This window comes from Eulemur rufifrons, chromosome 2, assembly GCF_041146395.1.
Source record: "Eulemur rufifrons isolate Redbay chromosome 2, OSU_ERuf_1, whole genome shotgun sequence".
NCBI classification, from domain to species: domain Eukaryota; kingdom Metazoa; phylum Chordata; class Mammalia; order Primates; family Lemuridae; genus Eulemur; species Eulemur rufifrons.
Genome location: NC_090984.1, coordinates 87,280,129 through 87,300,293, shown reverse-complemented (window position 1 = coordinate 87,300,293; position 20,165 = coordinate 87,280,129). Strand labels below are relative to the sequence as shown.

The following is a 20,165-nucleotide window of genomic DNA, read 5'->3' as shown; positions in this document are numbered from 1 at the left end:
GGAACAAAGCAAAGCTCCCCCAAGAATTTGCTCATACAAGTGAAAATAAAATAAAAGCAGCTTAAAATGGATACAATACACCTTTAAATTTATTTCCAAGACCAAGAACCAAAAGTGAAGCATTTTAAGAAATGGAAGCAATGTGAATCCAAATCAAGTGGGATAAACAAATTCCAGCTACTTTGTAAAAGCTGTTCTTCACAGCTTAGCAATCATTTTGATTAAATAAAATCATACCAATTTACATTAATTTTCTATTCTTTTCCAAAATTCCCTCATTCTCAAAAAAAAAAAAAAAAAAAAAGTGCATCCAAAACCCAGCAATTCCTGGCTCCATCAACTTTTCTCATCTCTTTTGAGCTAGTTCTCAATTTTCTAAGTAGATTCAACTTATTGCAAGGAAAGAAGGGACTTCTAAAGTAACTCACCTGGAAAAAGTATCCAAATTATAAAAATCTGCAATAATTTATTATCAAATTTAGAATTTAAATAAAAACAAAAGTTTGCTTGCAAAGGCCTTAATGGAAAAACAGCATGCATTCAAAAACTAGAGATGAAGACAAATATACTTATCTACACAGGCACTGGCAGACACAATTTAATTGTTATTTTTACTCATTGTAAGACATAACCCACCCTACATTTTTTTCATTCACTAATCACTGAGATACCAATATTCAAGAATGGAAAATTTAATATTGGAAAAAAAACCTAAAATTTAAGCGTTTCACTCACTCCCTTCAGAAAACTAGGGCAGGTTTTGTGTGAAATGTTAGTATACTTAGAGACTTTTACAATCCATATTGGCTTTTTTAAGGAACGAAAATCATGTTCCACTTACTGGTTCTGTGATAAAATGATCACTGTGTAAATAACATTGTCAGCAGACTTTGCAAATGAACAAACAAATCTTGGCTATCAACTGGCACATCTTGTTGGTACCAAAAGAACTCTTGAAGTTTAAAACAATCTCTTTTAATTCAGAACAAATGTGCCATGCCAAAGTGCAACAAATATTGTGCGACACTCAATGAGACACTGACAGATAAGAGCTGCATGAAAAATACTAAATCCACCTGCAAAGCAATTCTGTACAAATTGCATTGCATGCAAAGGTCGATTCTGTGCGGTTGGAAGTTGTTCCTTGATGTCAGTTTCTCAACGCAGCCATAGTTTAAGTCGCAGTGCATCAACTCCATTTAAATAGTATCTGAACAGCCTCTTATCTCGAACAAAACCAAGATTTTCATAAAGTTTCAAAGCAGACTTATTTGTAATTTCTGTTTCCAAAACAACCTTCAAAGAAATAAAAGAAAACTAAGTTATAATTACATACTTTGAAAAATCACTTACCAAGTAAACAATCAGATCAAATAATTAAGGAAAAAACACTGCACACTAATTTGTTCAATTATCAATACTGTGTGATTTTCTTTTACTTCTACCTTCCTCTACCAAAACACCCTCTACACCATCTTCCCAACTTTTCTACACATAGCTCTACTTGCCTTTTCTATTGATTCTCAACCTACTTCATGGAAAATTATAAACAGAGTGAGCCACAGTTATTGTTGGTGTGTCATAACCCTCAGGTGTTTGGAGTGGGAGAGAAATGACAAAGTATTATTAAACAAAGGCCCAAGAGAAGCATATGAGTCTCTTCCTGTTTTATCTCAAGCTATTAAAAAGTGTGACAAGAATTCAAACAGATGTAAATAATACAGAAAAGACAATACCTCAACTTATCATATCTAAAACTGAACCCATAAACTGCTCTTCCTCCACCATTCTGTATCTCAGTAAACAGGATCTCCATTCCACCACACCAATGCCTCAAATCTGAAACCTGGAGTCATCTTTGAACCTCTTGCCTCTCCACCTGCCTATATACATCCAAGCACTGAGTGTTGTCAATTCTTCCTCCTAAATCCCTCTCAAACTGGTCCTCTTCTTTCTATCTCCACTGATACCACCACTCCAAGTTGCCATCAACCCTCATTATAATTACAAAAGCCTCCTAACTCAAGAGGTCTATTCTCTACAGCTGCGGTCCCCAACCCCTGGGCCATGGACAGGTACCTGTCCACGGCCTGTTAGGAACCAGGCTGCACAGCAGGAGGTAAGCAGTGGGCAAGCGAGTGAAGCTTCATCTTCATCTGTATTTACAGCCATTCCTCATTGCTCGCATCACTGCCTGAGCTTCGCCTCCCTCACCCCCTCCTCCACCGTCCATGGAAAAACTGTCTTCCATGAAACCAGTCCCTGGTGCCAAAAAGGGTGGGGACCACTGCTCTACAGTATAGTAAAGTACTGTAGTTAGAGTGATGCTCTTACTAATTCCCAACTTAAACCCATTGATTGACTCTCCTTTATCCTCAAGATAAAGTTCACAATCAATCTTAAAGGGACCTTTTATACTACCCCACAATGCTGCACTGCTCCTGTGAAATACCTAATGAGTATATCATCTCTCCTATGTGTACTTTCTTCGCAGATGTTTCCACTGCACCTAATACACTGCCTGACACCCAGAGGCTCTTAAATATTTGTTAATTAAATGTGTGCTTAGTGTGAGGAATAAAAATTATTTATAGGGTACAATGCACACTAGTCTGGTGTTGGGTACACTAAAAGCCCTGACTTCAGCATTATGCAATTCATCTAAGTAACAAAGAACACTTGTACCCCTTAAATCTACTGAATTTTTTTTAAAAATGTGTCCTTAGTGCATTTGTTACATTACACACATTATATACATACATTACATACATTTAACATTAAATAAATGTTAAAAGTATTGCCATGCTTTTAAATGACCAGAGTACTTAAAAAGAAAGCATCATTTTAAGGCAATTACCTATACAATTAACTCATCAAAGCAAATCACATGCTAAATCTGAACCTTTAAAAGAACTAAAATCAAGTAATTAATAGTTTAGGATCAAGTAAACATGTTCCTCGGTAAACCATAAATAATAGGTGCACAGCAAACTAATTGGTTTAAGATAAGAATTCAAAGTCAACAATTTCTCCCTGCTCTTAAAAAAACAAATCAATTTTCAGTAATGTATGTCATCCTATAGTCTGGAACACCACAAGTTTTTAGTTTTGAACAATTCTCTTGGATAATTCCTGAAATTCTATTATTAGGTCAGCACCTAATTATAGCTAAAATGTTAAATCAGAGAAATTTAATATAAGAAACACCATAACTGCCATAACTCAAAACTTGGAATTGATTTCACAGAAATAAAAAGAAAGACAATTTAAAAAAATAACAGCTAATATCTGCTGAAGTTGTAGTATGTGCAATGTAAAGCATTTTGAATGCATTATTATTTCATTTTATTTTCACACTATCCCCATGAAATAGATGCGGTTAGCTTCATTTTATAGATGAATGAAACTCAAGGCTACCAGTAGAATAAGGACAGAACAGAGTCCAAACGTGAACTAGAGCTTAGCAGTAACTACTCTATGTACCTCCTCCCAAGCCCTCCCACAGATTATTTCCCACTGTAAAACAAAGCAGCAAATGGGAGATCTAATAAACTTAAGACGAGATGAAGGGGATTCTAAGTCCACCCTCATTAATATTTAGCAATCTAAAATATTCAAAGCACATCTGAGGCTAACTACAGCTACACATACACTTGATGTATGGTTAAGAGTTGAATTCAGGTTTGTTTGCATCCTAACAGATTAATGAAATACAGCACAATCACATAGAAAAAAATTACACAAAGGACTAACCTAGTTAAAATGCAAAGATTCTCCTGGCACACTCATATTTGCTAAACAAAGGGACAGTGTATTATTTGACACAATTTTTAAATACTTAATCACTTAAATTCTTATAAACCTATTAAAAGCATATCTGGTTTTATATTGGAAAGAAATTCACTATAAACCTACTCTTTAAATCCACATCATGGGAGTATTACATAGGAAGCCACTAAAAAGTCATCTTTTACATTATTGGGGGGTGGGGGGGTAAAACAATTGGACCTGTCTACCCTTACATGCATATATTTTAATCAAAAACTAATTTAGACTTCCTTGGTTTCTAATGATGTAGTTTAGTCATTATTGCTAATATGATCTATTTTATTCTTTTAATTGTACAAATACAGTAGGCTATTAAATTATCTGCCTAGAATTTACTGAAATGTCTTTTGCATTACCTTTATATTGCTAAAAGTAGGTAGCATTAGGTTAAACAAATTGGGTTGTAGGGAAAGTCCCGGGTTTGAACAGCAAATTGTAAACAGTCTGCAACAGCTCACAGAGTATATTATTTACAGAAGAGAAACACTGCCTATTAAAAATAAACATATGCATCAAAAAAAGAATGGAAAGAAAACACCAAAATAGAAAGGTGTTTGCTGCAAAGGTTAAGAGGTGAACCTTCTATTTCCCAAGTTTTCTGTAATGTTTATTAAGGTTTTTCAATGGGAAAAATGTTTTTAATGTAAATATACAAAAACTAGATGACATGATTTTCAACTAAAAATGTTTTAAGAATACATACTAGACACCTAAATTCCATTGAGGTATTCTGATTCCATTTACTCTGATCATAGTTTGCTCTGGCTATTTACATCATAGTAATCATACCTTCAAAGAAAAAAAAAAAAACCTTGAAATTTTCAGAGATGAAGATTTCAAGAATTTCTACAGCTTAAAAAGTAAAGCACTATTCATCATATGGCTCAATCACTTGTCCATATTATAATTTATTTCACAGAAAAGTACACAAAAGTAAATGGCCACCATGCAGGTTTATTATTTTAGGTACACAGATCCTACCTTAAAAATTACATAATAGATAACTCATTCATGCTATTTGTATTTATATTACTCTTTCCCCTAATGTAAAACAGAAAAGCAAGATACTTCTCCTAGCCACTACACATCTGGCAGCCAGAGCATGTTGGGGAGTTATAATCAAATTCAAGCCAGATCGGCAAATGGGTAATGCACTCCTTATTCATGAAGCAACAAATCCAGTTGTTTCTTTTTTTGATGCTATAATTTTTTAGTCAGCTCCAAATCTGTATTAATAGAAAATGAGAAAGATCTTTAGCTATGTTGTTTTAACATGTATAATTCTGATATAAAAAGTTGGGAAAATCATAGTAAGGCAAAATGAAAATATCTATCAGACCAGGATGGTATAGCATTATTATTTGGGCAAAAACATGACCTACATTTCAACTTTGTGATTACTAACTTTAGTTTAATTTACACTGAATTTAAAAGGACAAGCAGCAACCAAGAGCAATATAAATGTGACTCAAGGTCACAAATACATTCTGCATTTTTTTTTTTTTTAACCAAAAGGCATTTTAATAACTTGGTTAACCCTGCAGATGCCTTTTAAACAATCTTACTACAGACAAAAATAAAGATAATTGCTGTTCTTAGAAAATTTACAGAAAGTTCAGAGAAAGAAAAGTTAATAATAATACAGATCAAAATTCAAAGTGCTTAAAAACAGAGAGAGGGGTACAAACAACATGCTAGAAGCACAGAACTAATAATTAAACAGATATTTATGAATCAGGTACTCTATCACAAATGCCACACTAAGCACTAAGAATACAGCCACAAACAAGAAAAGGCATCTCTGTCTTCCACAGTGGCTAAGACACACACACTGAACAAGTGAATTTAAATGCAGTAGGTATTACAAAAGTGAAAGTAAAAAAACAAAACAAAACACAACACAACACAACACAAAGATGCAACTGATTTTGCCCAGAAGAAAACTTAAAGGAGTTGATGGTATTTGAATTGGGTCTTAAAGACTAACAAGCATTTTAATAAGCAGAAAAACGATTAGATCTAGCAATGAGAAAGTAGCTTTACTGAAATGGAGGGGTAGAAACCAAACCAAATAGGATGAGATGGTATTATTACGAAGTAGAAGCAACAAACACACTATCAGAAGTCAGAAGGGAAAAGGGGATAGAAGAATTTATTGCTGGTATGGTTTAAAACTGAACAAAAGGAGTAAGTAAAAGGCTTACAAAGAGCAAATAAGAGCTCTGTCCCTTCGTACAGCAAATTCTTTATCTGAACAATGTGAGACGCAGATAAGCAAAAATTTTTTAAACCAAGGAAAAGTCCTCTAATCCAGAAGCAAAGGTATTCAAACTGTAAGAACAATCTATTTAAAAATTCTACAATAGGCCAGGCACAGTGGCTTATGCCTGTAATCCCAGCACTTTGGGAGTCCGAGGCAGGAGGATCACTTGAGGCCAGGAGTTCAAGAACAGCCTGGGCTACATAGCAAGAACTCATCTCTACAAAAAAATGTTTTAAAAATTAGCTGGGCATGGTTGGTGTGCACCTGTGGTCCTAGCTGCTATGGAGGCTGAGGCAGGAGGATCCCTTGAGCCCTGGAGTTTGAGGTTACAGTGAGCTATGACTGCATCACTGAACTAAAATACTGAGTGATGGAGTGAGACCCTGTCTCTAAAAATCATACAACAGGAAAAAGTTCATTAAGCTAACCCCATTTCAGTCTAAAGATTACATTCATTGCTTCAAAAGAGAAATGAATCAACACCAGGTTTTTAGGCCCACAAGGAAAAGAGTATTTCTCCCATAAATTCACTAATTTAGAATTTAACCTTGTGACTAAAACAATATAATCAAAATCTCCATATTACAGCTCAGAACTTTCAAAGAAATGCCAATACTATTTAAAGATTTAATCAGTTAAAGCAAAGCACACAGCCTGCCTCACAGGTAGTGACTTAGGATAACTCAGAAAAGGCTTTAACCACAGGAACATAATACTTCCTGCTTATAACACCTCTATTCACTGGAAACCACTCTCTACTCAGTAGTAGATCAAAACATGGTCTACCATACCAAAGATTTCTCCAAACTGTTAAGCAACTTTTTTGAAGCCTGATTTCTCTTCTTGATGAGCTGACTACGTAACTGTGGCTATGGTCCAAACATAGATTTATAATTAGAATATATTCAGTCCAATACTCTCCTGAAAATTTTAGTTATCAGCTATGTAAATGATGTTGGTTATTGCATCTTTTACTTTTTAATATTAAAAGCTGTGAAAAATGTGAGATCCTTTGCCACCTGTGAATTATCTATTGAGTAAAATTAGATAGCTTTAAATCCCACGATGACTTCACTGCACTACCCAACATGTCTGTTGGCCTTCTCATAAAACTAACACGTAGTGTGATCTGTCAGAAAATAAACTAATGTGAACAAGGAACATGAGAATACTCTGGAGTATGTCAGGCACGGTGGCTCACGCCTGTAATCTTAGCTTTCTGGGAGACCGAGGTGGGAAGATCACCTGAGCTCAGGAGTTTGAGACCAGCCTGAACATGAGTGACCTCATCTCTACTAAAATAGAAAAATTAGCCAGGCGTCATGGCATGTGCCTGTAGTCCCAGATACTCGGGAGGCTGAGGCAGGAGGATCGCTTGAGCCCAGGAGTTTGAGGTTGCTGTGAGCTAGGCTGACGCCACCACACTCTACTCAGGACAACAGACTGAGTGAGACTCTGTTCCCCACCCAAAAAAAAAAAAAAGAGAGAGAGAGAGAATACTCTGCAGTAAATCTCATATTCTAACATGGAAAAGTGTTCATGAGATACTGTTCAATGAAAAAAGCAATTATTATTGCAGGATAATTATGATTTCATTTGTATTTTAAAAAGTTATACATTTGCATATAGGTATGCTTAGAAAATGGGAGGATGCATATTAAACATTTAACAGTAGCTATAGGTAGAAACAAGAATAAAGAGTTGAAAAGTACGACAATACAAGGGACTTTGTTAACAAAAATATAAGCACACATATAATGTTTAATGGCCATGTATAAATTTTGTACAAATAAAACCTACTTTTTAAAAAAGCTACTAAAACAAATTACTTATTAAGGTTAGTCTGTTGGGAAAAATTACCTAATTTCATGTATTTTGAGAACTCTCATTTGCCCTCCAATAATAAACACAATTGTCACTGGTATTGATCATAAAATTATTAGTTCAACTTTGTTCCTCCTCAGTCACCATTGCTATAATAAAGACATGCACTTCTCTAGTTTATACTTGCTCCCTTCCATACTGCAACCGTAAATGTCAACATTTCCAATCACCACCAATATTTATTGAGCACCTACCATATATAAAAGCACAGTGCTGCAGGATACAAAGAAATTATTCCTGCCATCAGGCCTTACAAACAAGCTTAAGAGGGAAAATGTTCTTAAGGTTAATATACAGATAGCTCTACTCTTAAAAAGTACTTATCTTCCCCCTACCCAACCTTATTATTTAATGCCAAGAGACTTTTTTCAAATGTGAAATGTTCTCCATATGGGCTGACAGTTTTCCCATGGTTAGAAAAAAAAAGTGTCAGAGAGACACTAAGGCCACTATGGAAACAAATTACAACAGAGTTTATAATAAGAGCTACCTTAAATGACTTAAACGATAACAAAGCCTCTGAATACTAATTCTTTACTGAAAATGCCTAAGATTTTCACTTTTACACTCTGACACATTTTGAAGAAATTTTATTTCCATTATCTTAATATTGTTCTAGGTCAAAATCCATGTGTTTTTAAATGGCATATAATTTTCCCCACAAGCTGCATTTCTGTAATAATAGTTTGCAATGAAATCTGCAGTACAATTATTATAAAATATTTATAAAAATGCCCAATAGAATAATGCCCAGTATAAAAGGAATTTAACATTTAGAAAGACTTACCTCATCACAGTCTCCTTCAACCATGGCATATATAGCTTTCTTAACCAAGTTAGTACCTAGAATACAGATCAGAGTATTAATGAAGGAAAAACATATTATAATTAATTTCTTAAAGATATCTAAATTATGATATTCATAAGCATAGAAATGTCAAATGCTGGGTTCTATTTTGAATGCAGATACACAGGTTATCTCAAACTAAGTGGGGAAAAAAACTTAAATATAAGCTAAGAGAGACCAAAAGAATTCACATTAACAATTTAAGTTTCTTCTTGAAAGAACTATCTCCTGATATATTTCTTTTTCTCACATGTACTTATTTGCCCCAAGTAGAGATTTGTTCTATCATTTAAAGGTAGAAGGAAAGGGCGAAAGAAAAAGGCAAGATATGGCATGGCCAGAGCAACCCAAGAATTCACTGAGCTGGCCAAAACTTACTACATTTACCTGAGCTGATCTTGCCAAAGATCTTCTAAACCCCTGGACACAGGGCACAAGACAGTCTCACTGGAAGTACTACGTCCCACAGTGGGTCCAAGAGATTAGGTTGGTTCCTACAAACCTTATAATGAACCTGGGCACAATGAAGTCTGGCACTCCCAATGATAGTGGTATGTATGTCTAGCAAAATGTGTCCTAGTTTAGAGTTAGATATATCTGGTACATTAAAGGGGAAAAAAACTGCCAAATCTAATTTTAAGAGAGAAATACAAATTTTTATTTTAAAACTCACTTAGTCTTCAAACCACAAACATGACTATGCATGTATTTCATGGGCCAAAGTATGTCTGGAAGCCAGGATGTAACCCTAAAGTCACTGGTTTTGGCCCTCCAAACTAGCCACACAATTGCCTATTATTTATCATGAGTCTTTACCAGCTCTCTTTAATGCATCAAAAGCTCAAACTTGGTTTATAAAACAAGCCCAATTCATTAAAAATCATAAGCAATAACACCGTAAGGAAAGTTGGTTAAACCTAACATATTAAGTAAATCTACTTTTAATAATTTCTCGTAACATCTAGGACTGTGTCAAACAGTCTTAGGCTGGACAAGAACATTCATCTGGTTTGCAAAAAAGATACAAGTGACAAAACTGCTAATAATTAAATACTGGTACAGGACTCAAACATTCTTTCATGAATACTTACTTAGCTAAAGTACATCCCAAAATTGGACATGCTCAGCCAAGTGTGCGTCTACCTGATCCTAAACTGTGAACACAGAGACAGTAGGTTCTAGATATTAGAGCAGTGGTTCTTAACCAGGCTTACATCACAGTCACCTGGGGAAGCTTCACCCCTACCCTCTGACAGGACAAACAAGATTCTCAAGGGAGGGGCTAAAACATTGGTTATTAAATCACTCAGATGATTCTAATGACCATTATAAACCACTAGTATAAGATTAACTAAACATGCCAGGAAAGGCAGACCCAAGAAAGAGATGAGTTTGAGAATAGTAAGAAATAATAAGATTGTCCTCTCCTGGTCCTCCTTGAATTGCAGTATAATATTTGAGTACAAGCACTAAGTAACAGTAATAATTTCTCCATCATTTTGGTTTGATTAGGTCTACTTAACCCAAGTATAGAAACTGCTTGAGGGCTGGGATCAAGAACCCCCATAATGCTATTAAAAATTGCAGCACTTCTTGTAGTACCTAGTATAATTCAGAATCTTTTAAATGTTATCCAAAAAAAAGTTTGGAGGTGAAAACTCATCATCTGGTACATGTTAAAAAGATAATCTCTCAAACAAAATATAATAAAAATCGACTTTAAGAACTTTTGAAAATATTATTTTGAAATAAAAAATAGCCTTGATTTTCTTCCTTTAGTTTTTCATTTCTATTTATTTACATTTAAGTCTTTTGTCTCAAAACACAAAAATGAAAATATCTGATGCATTCTTTTAGCAAAATAATATTTTTCTTACCAATGCCATTTCTCCTGTATTTGGAATCCACGGCTAACATGGCTATGTAACCTCTGCGGAACATCTTTTTGTGCATATCCAACTTGCAAACGATGGCACCTACACACTCCTCCCCCACCATGGCCTTAAAAATAAACAAACAGTTATGAAGCATACATTGCCATCAGGTACTACACAATTACCCAGAGAAAACAGCAACCAACCACTGGTCAGCATTTTTGAAAAAAAAAGAGATAATGGAAACTCTCGTAAGAAAGCAATGGCAGATGTTTCAGACATCTAAATCCTATAACTCCTCCAAATGTTCTAGTTTTAAAATCTCTCAATATTCTTTAGAACATAAATTTCCTATGTTTATTATCAAAGCCTGGGAGAAAAAGGCAAGATTTCCACAGGGTAAACATTCAAGTACTTCCTAAGATTATACATGAGGTGCTTATAATTATTTGCAATAAAAACCTACATAAGTTTCGGGAAGGAGGACTATGTGAACAAAATTATCTTATTTTTTTTTTTAGAGACAGGGTCTCACTCTGTCACCCAGGCTGGAGTACAGTGTCCCAATCATAGCTCACTATAACCTCAAACTCCTGGGCTCAAGCAATCCTCCCATCTCAGCCTCACAAGGTGTGTACCACCACACCTGGCTAGTTTTTAAAAAAATTTTTTTGTAGAGATGAGGTATTGCTATGTTGCCCAGGCTGGTCTCAAACTCCTGGCCTCAAGTGAACCTCCCACCTTGGCTTCCCAAACTGCTGGGTTTACAGGTATGACCCCCCATGCCCTGCTCAAAATTATTTAAAAGAAAAAGTCTATTCAGTAGGATATGATAGAATCTTGTAAAACGTGCCCATCAACAGAGTATAGGTTTAAATTTATAAATTTAAATTTAATAATAAAGCTTTAGTGAAAGCCAGATATAATACATATTTATACCTGAATGGGAGATAGATTTTGATCAGGAAAAAATATAAAAATTTTTCAAAAACAGTATTGTTTATAAGGTATTATTGCTGAGAATGTACCCAAGAGGTTTTTGTTAATATATGTAAATATATGATGGTCTCATTTTTAGCATACTCCTGACAGCGTGGGTCACTGTCATAAAGTTCTTAGAATATCTATAGTTCAAAATCAGAGTTTTATATTAAAACAAAAGCTCTAATACAATGATTTTACAGAGATTTCTATTTTAATAAAAATGGACAGCTTTCCACAGTACTAAAGGCTTCATGTTAAATTCTAATCATCTCCCATTTTCATTAAGATTTCCAGTGTCACCACTGAAAATGTTTTTCAAAAATTCCATCACTCACAAAGAAAAGTTCTAGTAATACTGTATTCTGGTAAATAAAAATAGGGCAATATCTCCAATTGTTTAATAATGTGTCAGCAAGTTTTGTTTTCTGTAAATTAACTTTCCAGAAGAAACTATGTCAATAACAAAACCCAGGAATGGGTTAAAAATTAATAAGTCCAATTTATACTTAATATATATTTTACTTTAAATTTCTTGTGACTTTTTTTAGTCTGTCATTCTGTAAATTGATTTAAAAGCCTTTTCAAAAAAAAAAAAAAAACTGTGGAGAAATCTTTTAGGCAAGACCATTCTAATCTATTTCATGCAAACCTAAACTAGGTCAGAAAAATCTTGAGTAGATATTAAATTCAACAACCCACACTAATTCATTTCTGTTTTATCACACATTCTAAAACTATTTTGAGTCAATAAATAAACCTCTGAAGTTATTTCCATTTTTTTCATCCACAACAATCTTTTTTTAAATTCTTTTGAAAACTGAAATTTCTCTCTGAATCAAGACATGAAATACTCACAAAACTTGCCTGACTGAACAACTTTGACAGTATTTTCTGATTTGAAAATAACTCACTTCAAATATATGTGTACATGTGTGTACATATATAAAATCATCACAGACCAAATGGTATATCAAAAGAGCCAGAAACAATTCTGGTCTGACCTCCTAAACTAGGCTCGTGTGAAATAAAAATCTACATAAATCTAATATAAAACTACAGAACTATACCTTACAGTTAATAAAGTCATCCAAAAATAAGGAAGAAATTAAAACCACTAAACACAATACAACTGGACAGTACTTTCAAATTGTACAAGAATTTCAAACAAATCTTTATCCCTTGAGCATGGAAATAATAAGCAAACAAAATATAACAGTTCATGCATAGACTTTTTTCCTAATTATGAATCTGTAGGAACAAAAATCAGTTGTACACATTATCTAAATATAAAAGTCCAATATATGATATACTGTTATTAAAGTGATTTTGGTAGTGAGGAAGGCCAAAGCTGCATTTTTTTCCTGACAAACTGCTGATATGTATCTATAGTACTCTTAAAAGAATCACTAAACTGCTTGACAATTCTTCCAAATACAAGCTCTGCACATACATCTGAAACTCAAGCTATTAAATGTGTTTTTTCAAGGATGGGAACTGAAAAATCCCAGGCAAGATTAAGACTTAACTCTACAAGGCCAAAGGCTTGTGTCAGTCTATAAAACTATGAAAAATATAAATTGTGTGAGAGATTCCCAAATTCCAGAATACTACAAATAGAAAACTAGAGGAAGCCAGACAGTTAAATTTAGAACAAATAAACGGAAGTACTATATTACATTGCTGGTAGTTAAGTTTAAGAACTTCAAAAAGGCTCCAACAACTTGAAAATACTATGAACTCAAAAGAGGTAAAGATAAAATGGTTAAGAACAGAGTGACTGACAGTGCCTCACATTTGTACAGTATTCTGTTTTTATTTTATATAATTATATTTAATATAATTTTTTAAGAGATGGGGGTCTTGCTCTGTTGTCCAGGCTGTGCAGTGACCCAATCATAGCTCACTGCAGCCTAGAACTTCTAGGATCAAGCAATTGTATGGCCTCAGCCTCCCAAGTAAGTGGGATTACAGGCATGAGACATGACCCCTGGCTATTTTTACATCTGTTCAGTTATTAGGAAGAATCATAAGAAACTGTCATTTTTGTTAGTCAATGAAGTATTGGCAATTTTGTAGGGTTCAACTCCATATATTCCACTTGACCCATTAAAGGTTACCCATGGAAACCAGGAACATTTTAGAGGTTTCTTTCTAATCTCTTTGAGATTGATGTTTGTAACGGCAACTGCCCCTTGGTGAAGGTAACTTGGTGACACGATAATCTTCACCAAATGAGTCAAGGGTATGTCATTTTTCAGGTTCATATTTGTTATCATAATGAGAGGGCAAGAGATTTAGGTTCTGGCTTTACCTCTCTGATATTAAATATCTGGAGGTTCCTTAATATTTTTTCAATTAAAAAAAATTGGGCTAGATTATCTCTAGGATCCCTTTCAGTTCTAAAATGATATGATTTAAAGTAAAAAGACACACTTGTATTTTTTAAAAACTTAGTTCCCATGGGAAATTTTAATTTAAAAATATGCCAACATAAAGGCCCCAGTTCTAAATGGCCTCTGATTCTTTTTTAAGTACTGTTTTATACCTCCAGATTCATACTTGAACCGGTAAATCTTATAGGTCAACCACTTGTGCATATTTCAATTTCTACATATTCAGAATTTAATGTTAAACAAATTTTGGCTATTAAAGTCTAAAGTATAAATTAGTTGGTGAATTAGGAGGGGTCTATATAAAATCAAGACTAAAGTTTACTAACATTAAGTTTATCAGAGTCTAAAATGACAGAGAAGTTGAGAAGGCCTAGGTAATATTAAGACTCAAAAATTGGCTAGATTATCATACACACAACTATTTTCTAAAATTGACAGAAAAACATCTATTTCAATTTAAAATGTGACTCAATCATCTACTTTTGTGGGTTAATTTACAATTAAATCAGTCTACAATTTTTAGCAATTACAATGGCATTTGAAATGGCATTTATAATAGTGCTATAAATGATTTTCCCATATTGACACACACATATCTTAGAATTTCTATTTTGATACGTTTAGAATCCTGAAAAAGCAGTTTTCTAGAATATAAAATAGTACCCATAGTTTAAGCAAACCTACTACAGAAGTTTAGCAAGGTTAACACAGAAAATAGCAGAATTACCATTATATGCAATACCCAGGTTATATTTTCAGATTACCACCAGGGTATAGAATTAAAAAAGACAGATTTTTAAAGTATAGTCAAAAAAACACCCTGCAGAGCATTACTAAGTGTAACTAAGTCAATGCTAAAATAATGCATAATAGTGGTGGCTTTTCTCTTCATAAAATACTCCTTAAAAGCATGTCAACTTTAGTAAAATTCAACGGAAACAATATGCCAAGTACATGATACACAGCATACACCTGTAGTCAATATTTAAGTTAAAGGTTTCATACAGACTGAAATTGGTCAATATTATTGTGAAGAAATTACCAGCACTGCCAACGCTATGTAAATTTTTTTAAAAAATTATTCAGCTTTTCCAATAGTTTTTTTACTTATATGTAAGTAACAAAATTATCAATTATATCCAACACAGCCAGTGTTGCTAGTGTTTAGGCATATCTATTACCCGTTTCTTTAAAAAAATAAAAAATCAGACTAGTAACAATCTCACACTTAAGTTTTCTACATTCCACAAAAGGGTATTTTGTTCAAGTTTCAGGAGTCTTTCAGCCACCAGAAGTGTTAGTAGCGCCTTCTGCAATGGAGCACCAGAAAGCAGGCTGGCTACAACTGTTAATTGTCCTGTTGAAGTAAAAGGAAACAATCTCCATAATTACTGAACATGCTTGTAAGATTTAATTCTCCAATGTGGCCACAGCAAGTTTACTGACAATCATGTTCACCAAAACATGTTTATGCATACACTCTTCCCTTGATTATGGCTGTAATTGACAGATTAATAAGGCCTGTATCTGAACAGAACCATGTTCAAATTAAATGATTGCAAAGTGCTTTGAGGATGAAGACGGGTAAAGACGGTTAAACGTGATTATAACCTAAAGTAAACACGACACAAGACCCCCCCCCCCAACTGCCTGCCAATGAAACTTGCATCATACAGGCTTGCTGCATTTACATTAGTACCAAGTTAACCCGGATCATGAAGTCAGACCTTCAAAACAGTTTCGTTAAATAACTAGGAATGTACACAACGCAATGTACATCATGTAAAGTACTATGAAGTGCAGGATACATCCATTGCCACCTACTTGGCCCTCACACTCCCTGCCCTGCACGGCCTGGATATCTGCTGGGTTCACCCTCTTTTCATTCCTCCCACTTACCAAGAAGCACAGCTGTGGCCAGTTGTGGATAAAATATCTATAGGTATAAATGGAGTAGGGTTCTGACAGATCTTTGGTGATCAGTCTCATGATATCCGGCATTTGTAGCTCAGATTCATATCGGACATATCGTATCGTCCGATCCTCCCCAGGCTCAACCTCCCTGCCCGAGAGGCTTCTTAAACTGCAGCCGGCAGTGAGGGACGAAGACAGCAGCCGCACCTGCTCGTCTTCCTCCTCCTCCTGCTCGGTGCCCTCATCTAGTCCATTGCGGGCCGCCGCGGTATCGCTCGCCGCCGCTGCCTCTGCCGGGCTGGGGACCGCAGTTCTTGCATTATTGGGGAGGGAATGAGAGGGCCTCTCGCCCGAGTGCACCCCGGCTCCTTTTGTTGCAGTCGCTCTGGGGCCCCCATCGGGGGTGGCCGTGGTCGCGGCCGCCTCGGCTGCACTCAGGACCTTGCTCTTGAGGGAAGCGGCCGCCCGGAGGTGCCGCAGTTCGGGGCTAATCAATCCGTTTAGCTGCTGCTGCTCCTGCGACGGCTGAGGGCAACGGAGGCACGTATGCCCCTTGGCCGCCGCCGTCGGCTGGCCGCCCGCTGGGCTCCTGCCGCCGCCGCCTTCATGCTCCTCGTCGTCCTCCTCGTCCTCGCTGCAGCAGGCAAGGGCGGCCCCCACCGGGAAGGGGCAGCGGGGCTCGGCCGCCGCCGGGGCCGGAGGTGCTGGTGGTGGGAGGAGGCTGCTAGGCCCAGGCGGTACCTCCGCCATCCTAGAAGCGACACAGACCGAGAGGGGAGGCCATGAGACCCGACGGACAAGCTCGGAGAAGAGGGGGCGGCGGGTAGGGACCGGCAGATGGGGGGGGGAACAAAGACAGAAACCGTCCCTCACGGAGCTGGCCCCCCAATTTCGCGCCGCCCCCCCTCGCTCTTCAGCGCCTCCCAGCTGCTCAGCCGGCCACCGTCCCCCTCCGCCCGGGCCCATCCGCTAGCCCTGTCACCCGCGGCCCCTCCCCGTCCCCTCCTCGCGGCTCACCCCGCACCGGTCCCCGCCGCCGCTGCCGCCACTCCTCTTCCTCAGCCACCGCCGCCGCCGCCTCCTTCACCAAAGCGGCCGCGTCCACCGCCACCAAGGCTCACACTTAGCCGCCGTCGCCGTAAAGCGCCTCGGCTGTTACCCCGGGTAAAGTTTCCTGGGCCTGGCTTTACGACACTTCCCTGCCTGCCGGCTGCCGGGGCCAAGGCAAAGGGGCGTGGAGGGAGGTGACCTGTTGAGGGGCGGGGACCAAGGTGCGTCCTGCGGGCTTCACGGGAGGCCGCGTGCTAATGGGTGGGGTTATGGAGCCGGGAAGTTGCACAGGGCTTTGGAGTCACCGGCTCCCAACCCCCTCTCCTCGGCTTTGGGGGCTCCTCAACCTGCGCAGCTTGCCACGCGGGGCCAGGCAGGGATGGAACAGGCCGACGCTCGCTGCCCCAAGTCCGCAGCCCTCACGGAGCTGCAGCGAATCTCGCCAGCCCCGCGGTTGCGGACCCCGCCGTTTACAAGTCACCTAAAAATGCCTTTCTTCAGCTGCACAGCTTTTAATGTTTACACTGACCAGAGCGACGGGCGTAGGGGAGGAGCAGAATAAAATGGAGTAAATCAGGAAAGCAGATCCAAAAGGAGAGGAAGCTTCGAGCTGTGAAAATATGGGGATGGCTGTCGAAACCTGGTCGTTCGCAATGTGAATTAAGTTTAACCGGCCCCTTTGAGGCAAGAGAACAGGTAGTCCTCTTTCTCTCCCCCTTCACTCCCTCTTCCACCACCACCCGCGGAAAGTTGGAGGTAAACGTGACTAACAGGTGCTGGACAACTGCAAGCACTCCTGGGAAAGGGTTAGAGAGAGATGGTGGAAGAGAGTGACCAGGGCTAAAAAGCACGTAAACTTGTGGCGCGAATTGTATAGTTTGAGCAGCACCAGTAAAGAGGTGTCCTGATCCTTTCAAGTGGTCTGCCTAGCGGGTGCAAAAGGAATAGAACTGCAGCACAACTCTTCCTGCTCTAGTCTACAACTGACGATTGTCAGAACTGAGACAGGCAGGTGGTGTAACTCACCTGCGCGCCGAGCAAATTAGATTTTTTAAAAAACCGATTTGTAGAGCTGCTTAGGTATACCGCAGATGGACGTTTTCAGGAGCATAATTCTTATCATTGAACGTTTTTGCAAACTTTTCCCATAATCTAAAGTCTGTAAAAAGTGGGAAACACTGTGCGTGGCTGTTAAATACAATTGTTAGAAGTCCTTGTCACTAAAAGTGTTAAAGGAAAACTATCATCTCCCGTGATATTATTATCTCTATAACTTATAGGGATAATAAAATTTGTAACTATGTGTCAGGCACTAATTGTCTTATATGTGTTTACTAACTCATTTACAGGTTTTTAACCTGTAGAAATACTGATAGTACACAAATAGGCATGCAGAAACTTGTTTATTTCAGCCTTGTCTATAATGGAAAAAATTCTGAACCACCTAAGTATCAATAAACATAGGAATGACTAAATAAACTTATGATACATGAATACTATGGAATAGTACTGTTAATCATATTATTGTTTAAAAGATTGAAAAAATTTATATATATATACATACACACACACACTCTCTCTCTCTCTTCCAGTTACTATGGCTGCATTGCAATTACCCCCACAACTTAGTGGTATAAAACAACCATTTATTATGCTCACAGATTCTGTGGCTCAGAAATTCAAAGCATAGCAGGGATGACTTTTCTCTGCTTTTATGCAGAGGGTCTTAATTGGAAGACTCCAAGGCTGAGGACTGGAATCATCTGAAAAATTTTTACTCTTACTCTTGAAGCAGGGTGGAGGCTAGAAGCCTCAGTTCTATGCCAGGTGGACCTCTTCATGAGGCCTTTTAGCATGAATTGGTTTGGGCTTCCTCACAACTTGGTGGCTGGGTTCCAAAAGCAACTATCCTGAGAGAGAAAACCAAGCAGAGTATATCGCCTTTTGTGACCTAGCCTTAGTAGTCATGTAGTGTCAGTTCTGCTGCATTGTATTTATCTAGACAGTCACAAAGTTGCATCCAGTTTGAAGGGGAGGAGAAATAGACTCTGCCTCTTGATGGGAAGAGGCAAGGTTCTCAAAAAGAATGTGGGCCCAGAAAAATTGCTGTGACCATTTTTGGAAAATACAGCTTGCCATATGTACTTACATTGGAGGACCTCCTAAATACCTTAAGGTGGGGAAATAAATGAGATATATAAGAACAGTATGATCCCTTTTATGTTATTTCATTTATTTATTTATTTATTTATTTATTTATTGAGGCAGGGTCTCTCTCTGTCACTCAGGCTACAGTGCAGTGGCATCATTATAGCTCACTGCAGCCTCAAACCCCTGGACTCATGTGATCCACCTGGCTCAGCCTCCAGAGTAGCTGGGACTACAGGCATGTACCACCTTGTCTGGCTAATTTTTCTATTTTTTGTAGAGGTAGGATATCACTATGTTGCTCAGGCTGGTCTCAAATTCCTGGACTCAAGCAATATTCCCACTTTGGCCTCCAAAGTGCTGAGATTATAGGCATCTATTTACGCTTTTTAAAAAGCACAAAAAAACATATTTCCAAATATGCATACATTGTTTAAAGATACATATTTCTCAGAGTTTCTAAGTGGAACCTGGATGTCCAGCCAATGAAACAATGATCTGTTCAAATCATGGCAGAAAAACTAGCCCAAATGGCCCCACATAATTCCATAAGAAATGTGTAAGGGTAATTTTTACTTAGAAAAATGTCTCTTAGTCATTCACTCTGGAATATAACCCCCTCTTGAAAAACATGTGACTCCACTGTAATAAATTAGTGGTAGCAAGTTTTCATGTTCTTTCCATGTTGTAACTTGGCATTAGCTTTCTCACAATGAGTGGCTTACTGAATGTTGTCTCAAAGTTATTTTCAGAAAGTTGAGAGTTGTAAAGACCTCCTTGAGGTCAGGGACTGAGTGTTATTCACTTTGTATTCCCATATCTAACACATAAAAGGGAACTTGTTAAGCTTTTTGGCTGAATTACGCCATTCTCTCATTGGGCAGTCTAGAATGCTTATAATGACAAAGTAAATTATGACCTCCTTGATAATTAATAAGATAATAAAATTTCTGATTTTTAACCTCCAGTGACTTCTTTTT

The 20,165-nt window shown here is 37.4% G+C and overlaps 1 protein-coding gene across 1 annotated transcript; it reads right to left on the bottom strand.

Moving 5' to 3' along the window:
• Nucleotides 1-304: 304 nt before the first annotated feature.
• NAA30 (N-alpha-acetyltransferase 30, NatC catalytic subunit) lies at nt 305-17,137 on the bottom strand. The gene is made up of 5 exons (XM_069464978.1): nt 17,005-17,137; nt 15,973-16,738; nt 10,700-10,823; nt 8,763-8,818; nt 305-1,296 (listed from the first exon to the last, which is right to left on the bottom strand). Exons 2-5 carry the CDS (start codon nt 16,735-16,737, stop codon nt 1,159-1,161), a joined length of 1,083 nt encoding a protein of 360 aa, XP_069321079.1. The 5' UTR covers nt 16,738; nt 17,005-17,137; the 3' UTR covers nt 305-1,158.
• Nucleotides 17,138-20,165: the final 3,028 nt, after the last annotated feature.

Coding starts and splice junctions, on each gene's coding strand:
- NAA30 (XM_069464978.1), bottom strand. CDS start 16,737: ATGGCGGAGGTACCGCCTGGGCCTAGCAGCCTCCTCCCACCACCAGCA. Junction 10,824..15,972: donor GGCCACAGCTGTGCTTCTTG/GTAAGTGGGAGG, acceptor TTTATTTTTAAG/GCCATGGTGGGGGAGGAGTG. Junction 1,297..8,762: donor TTGAAGGAGACTGTGATGAG/GTAAGTCTTTCT, acceptor ATTTCTTTGAAG/GTTGTTTTGGAAACAGAAAT.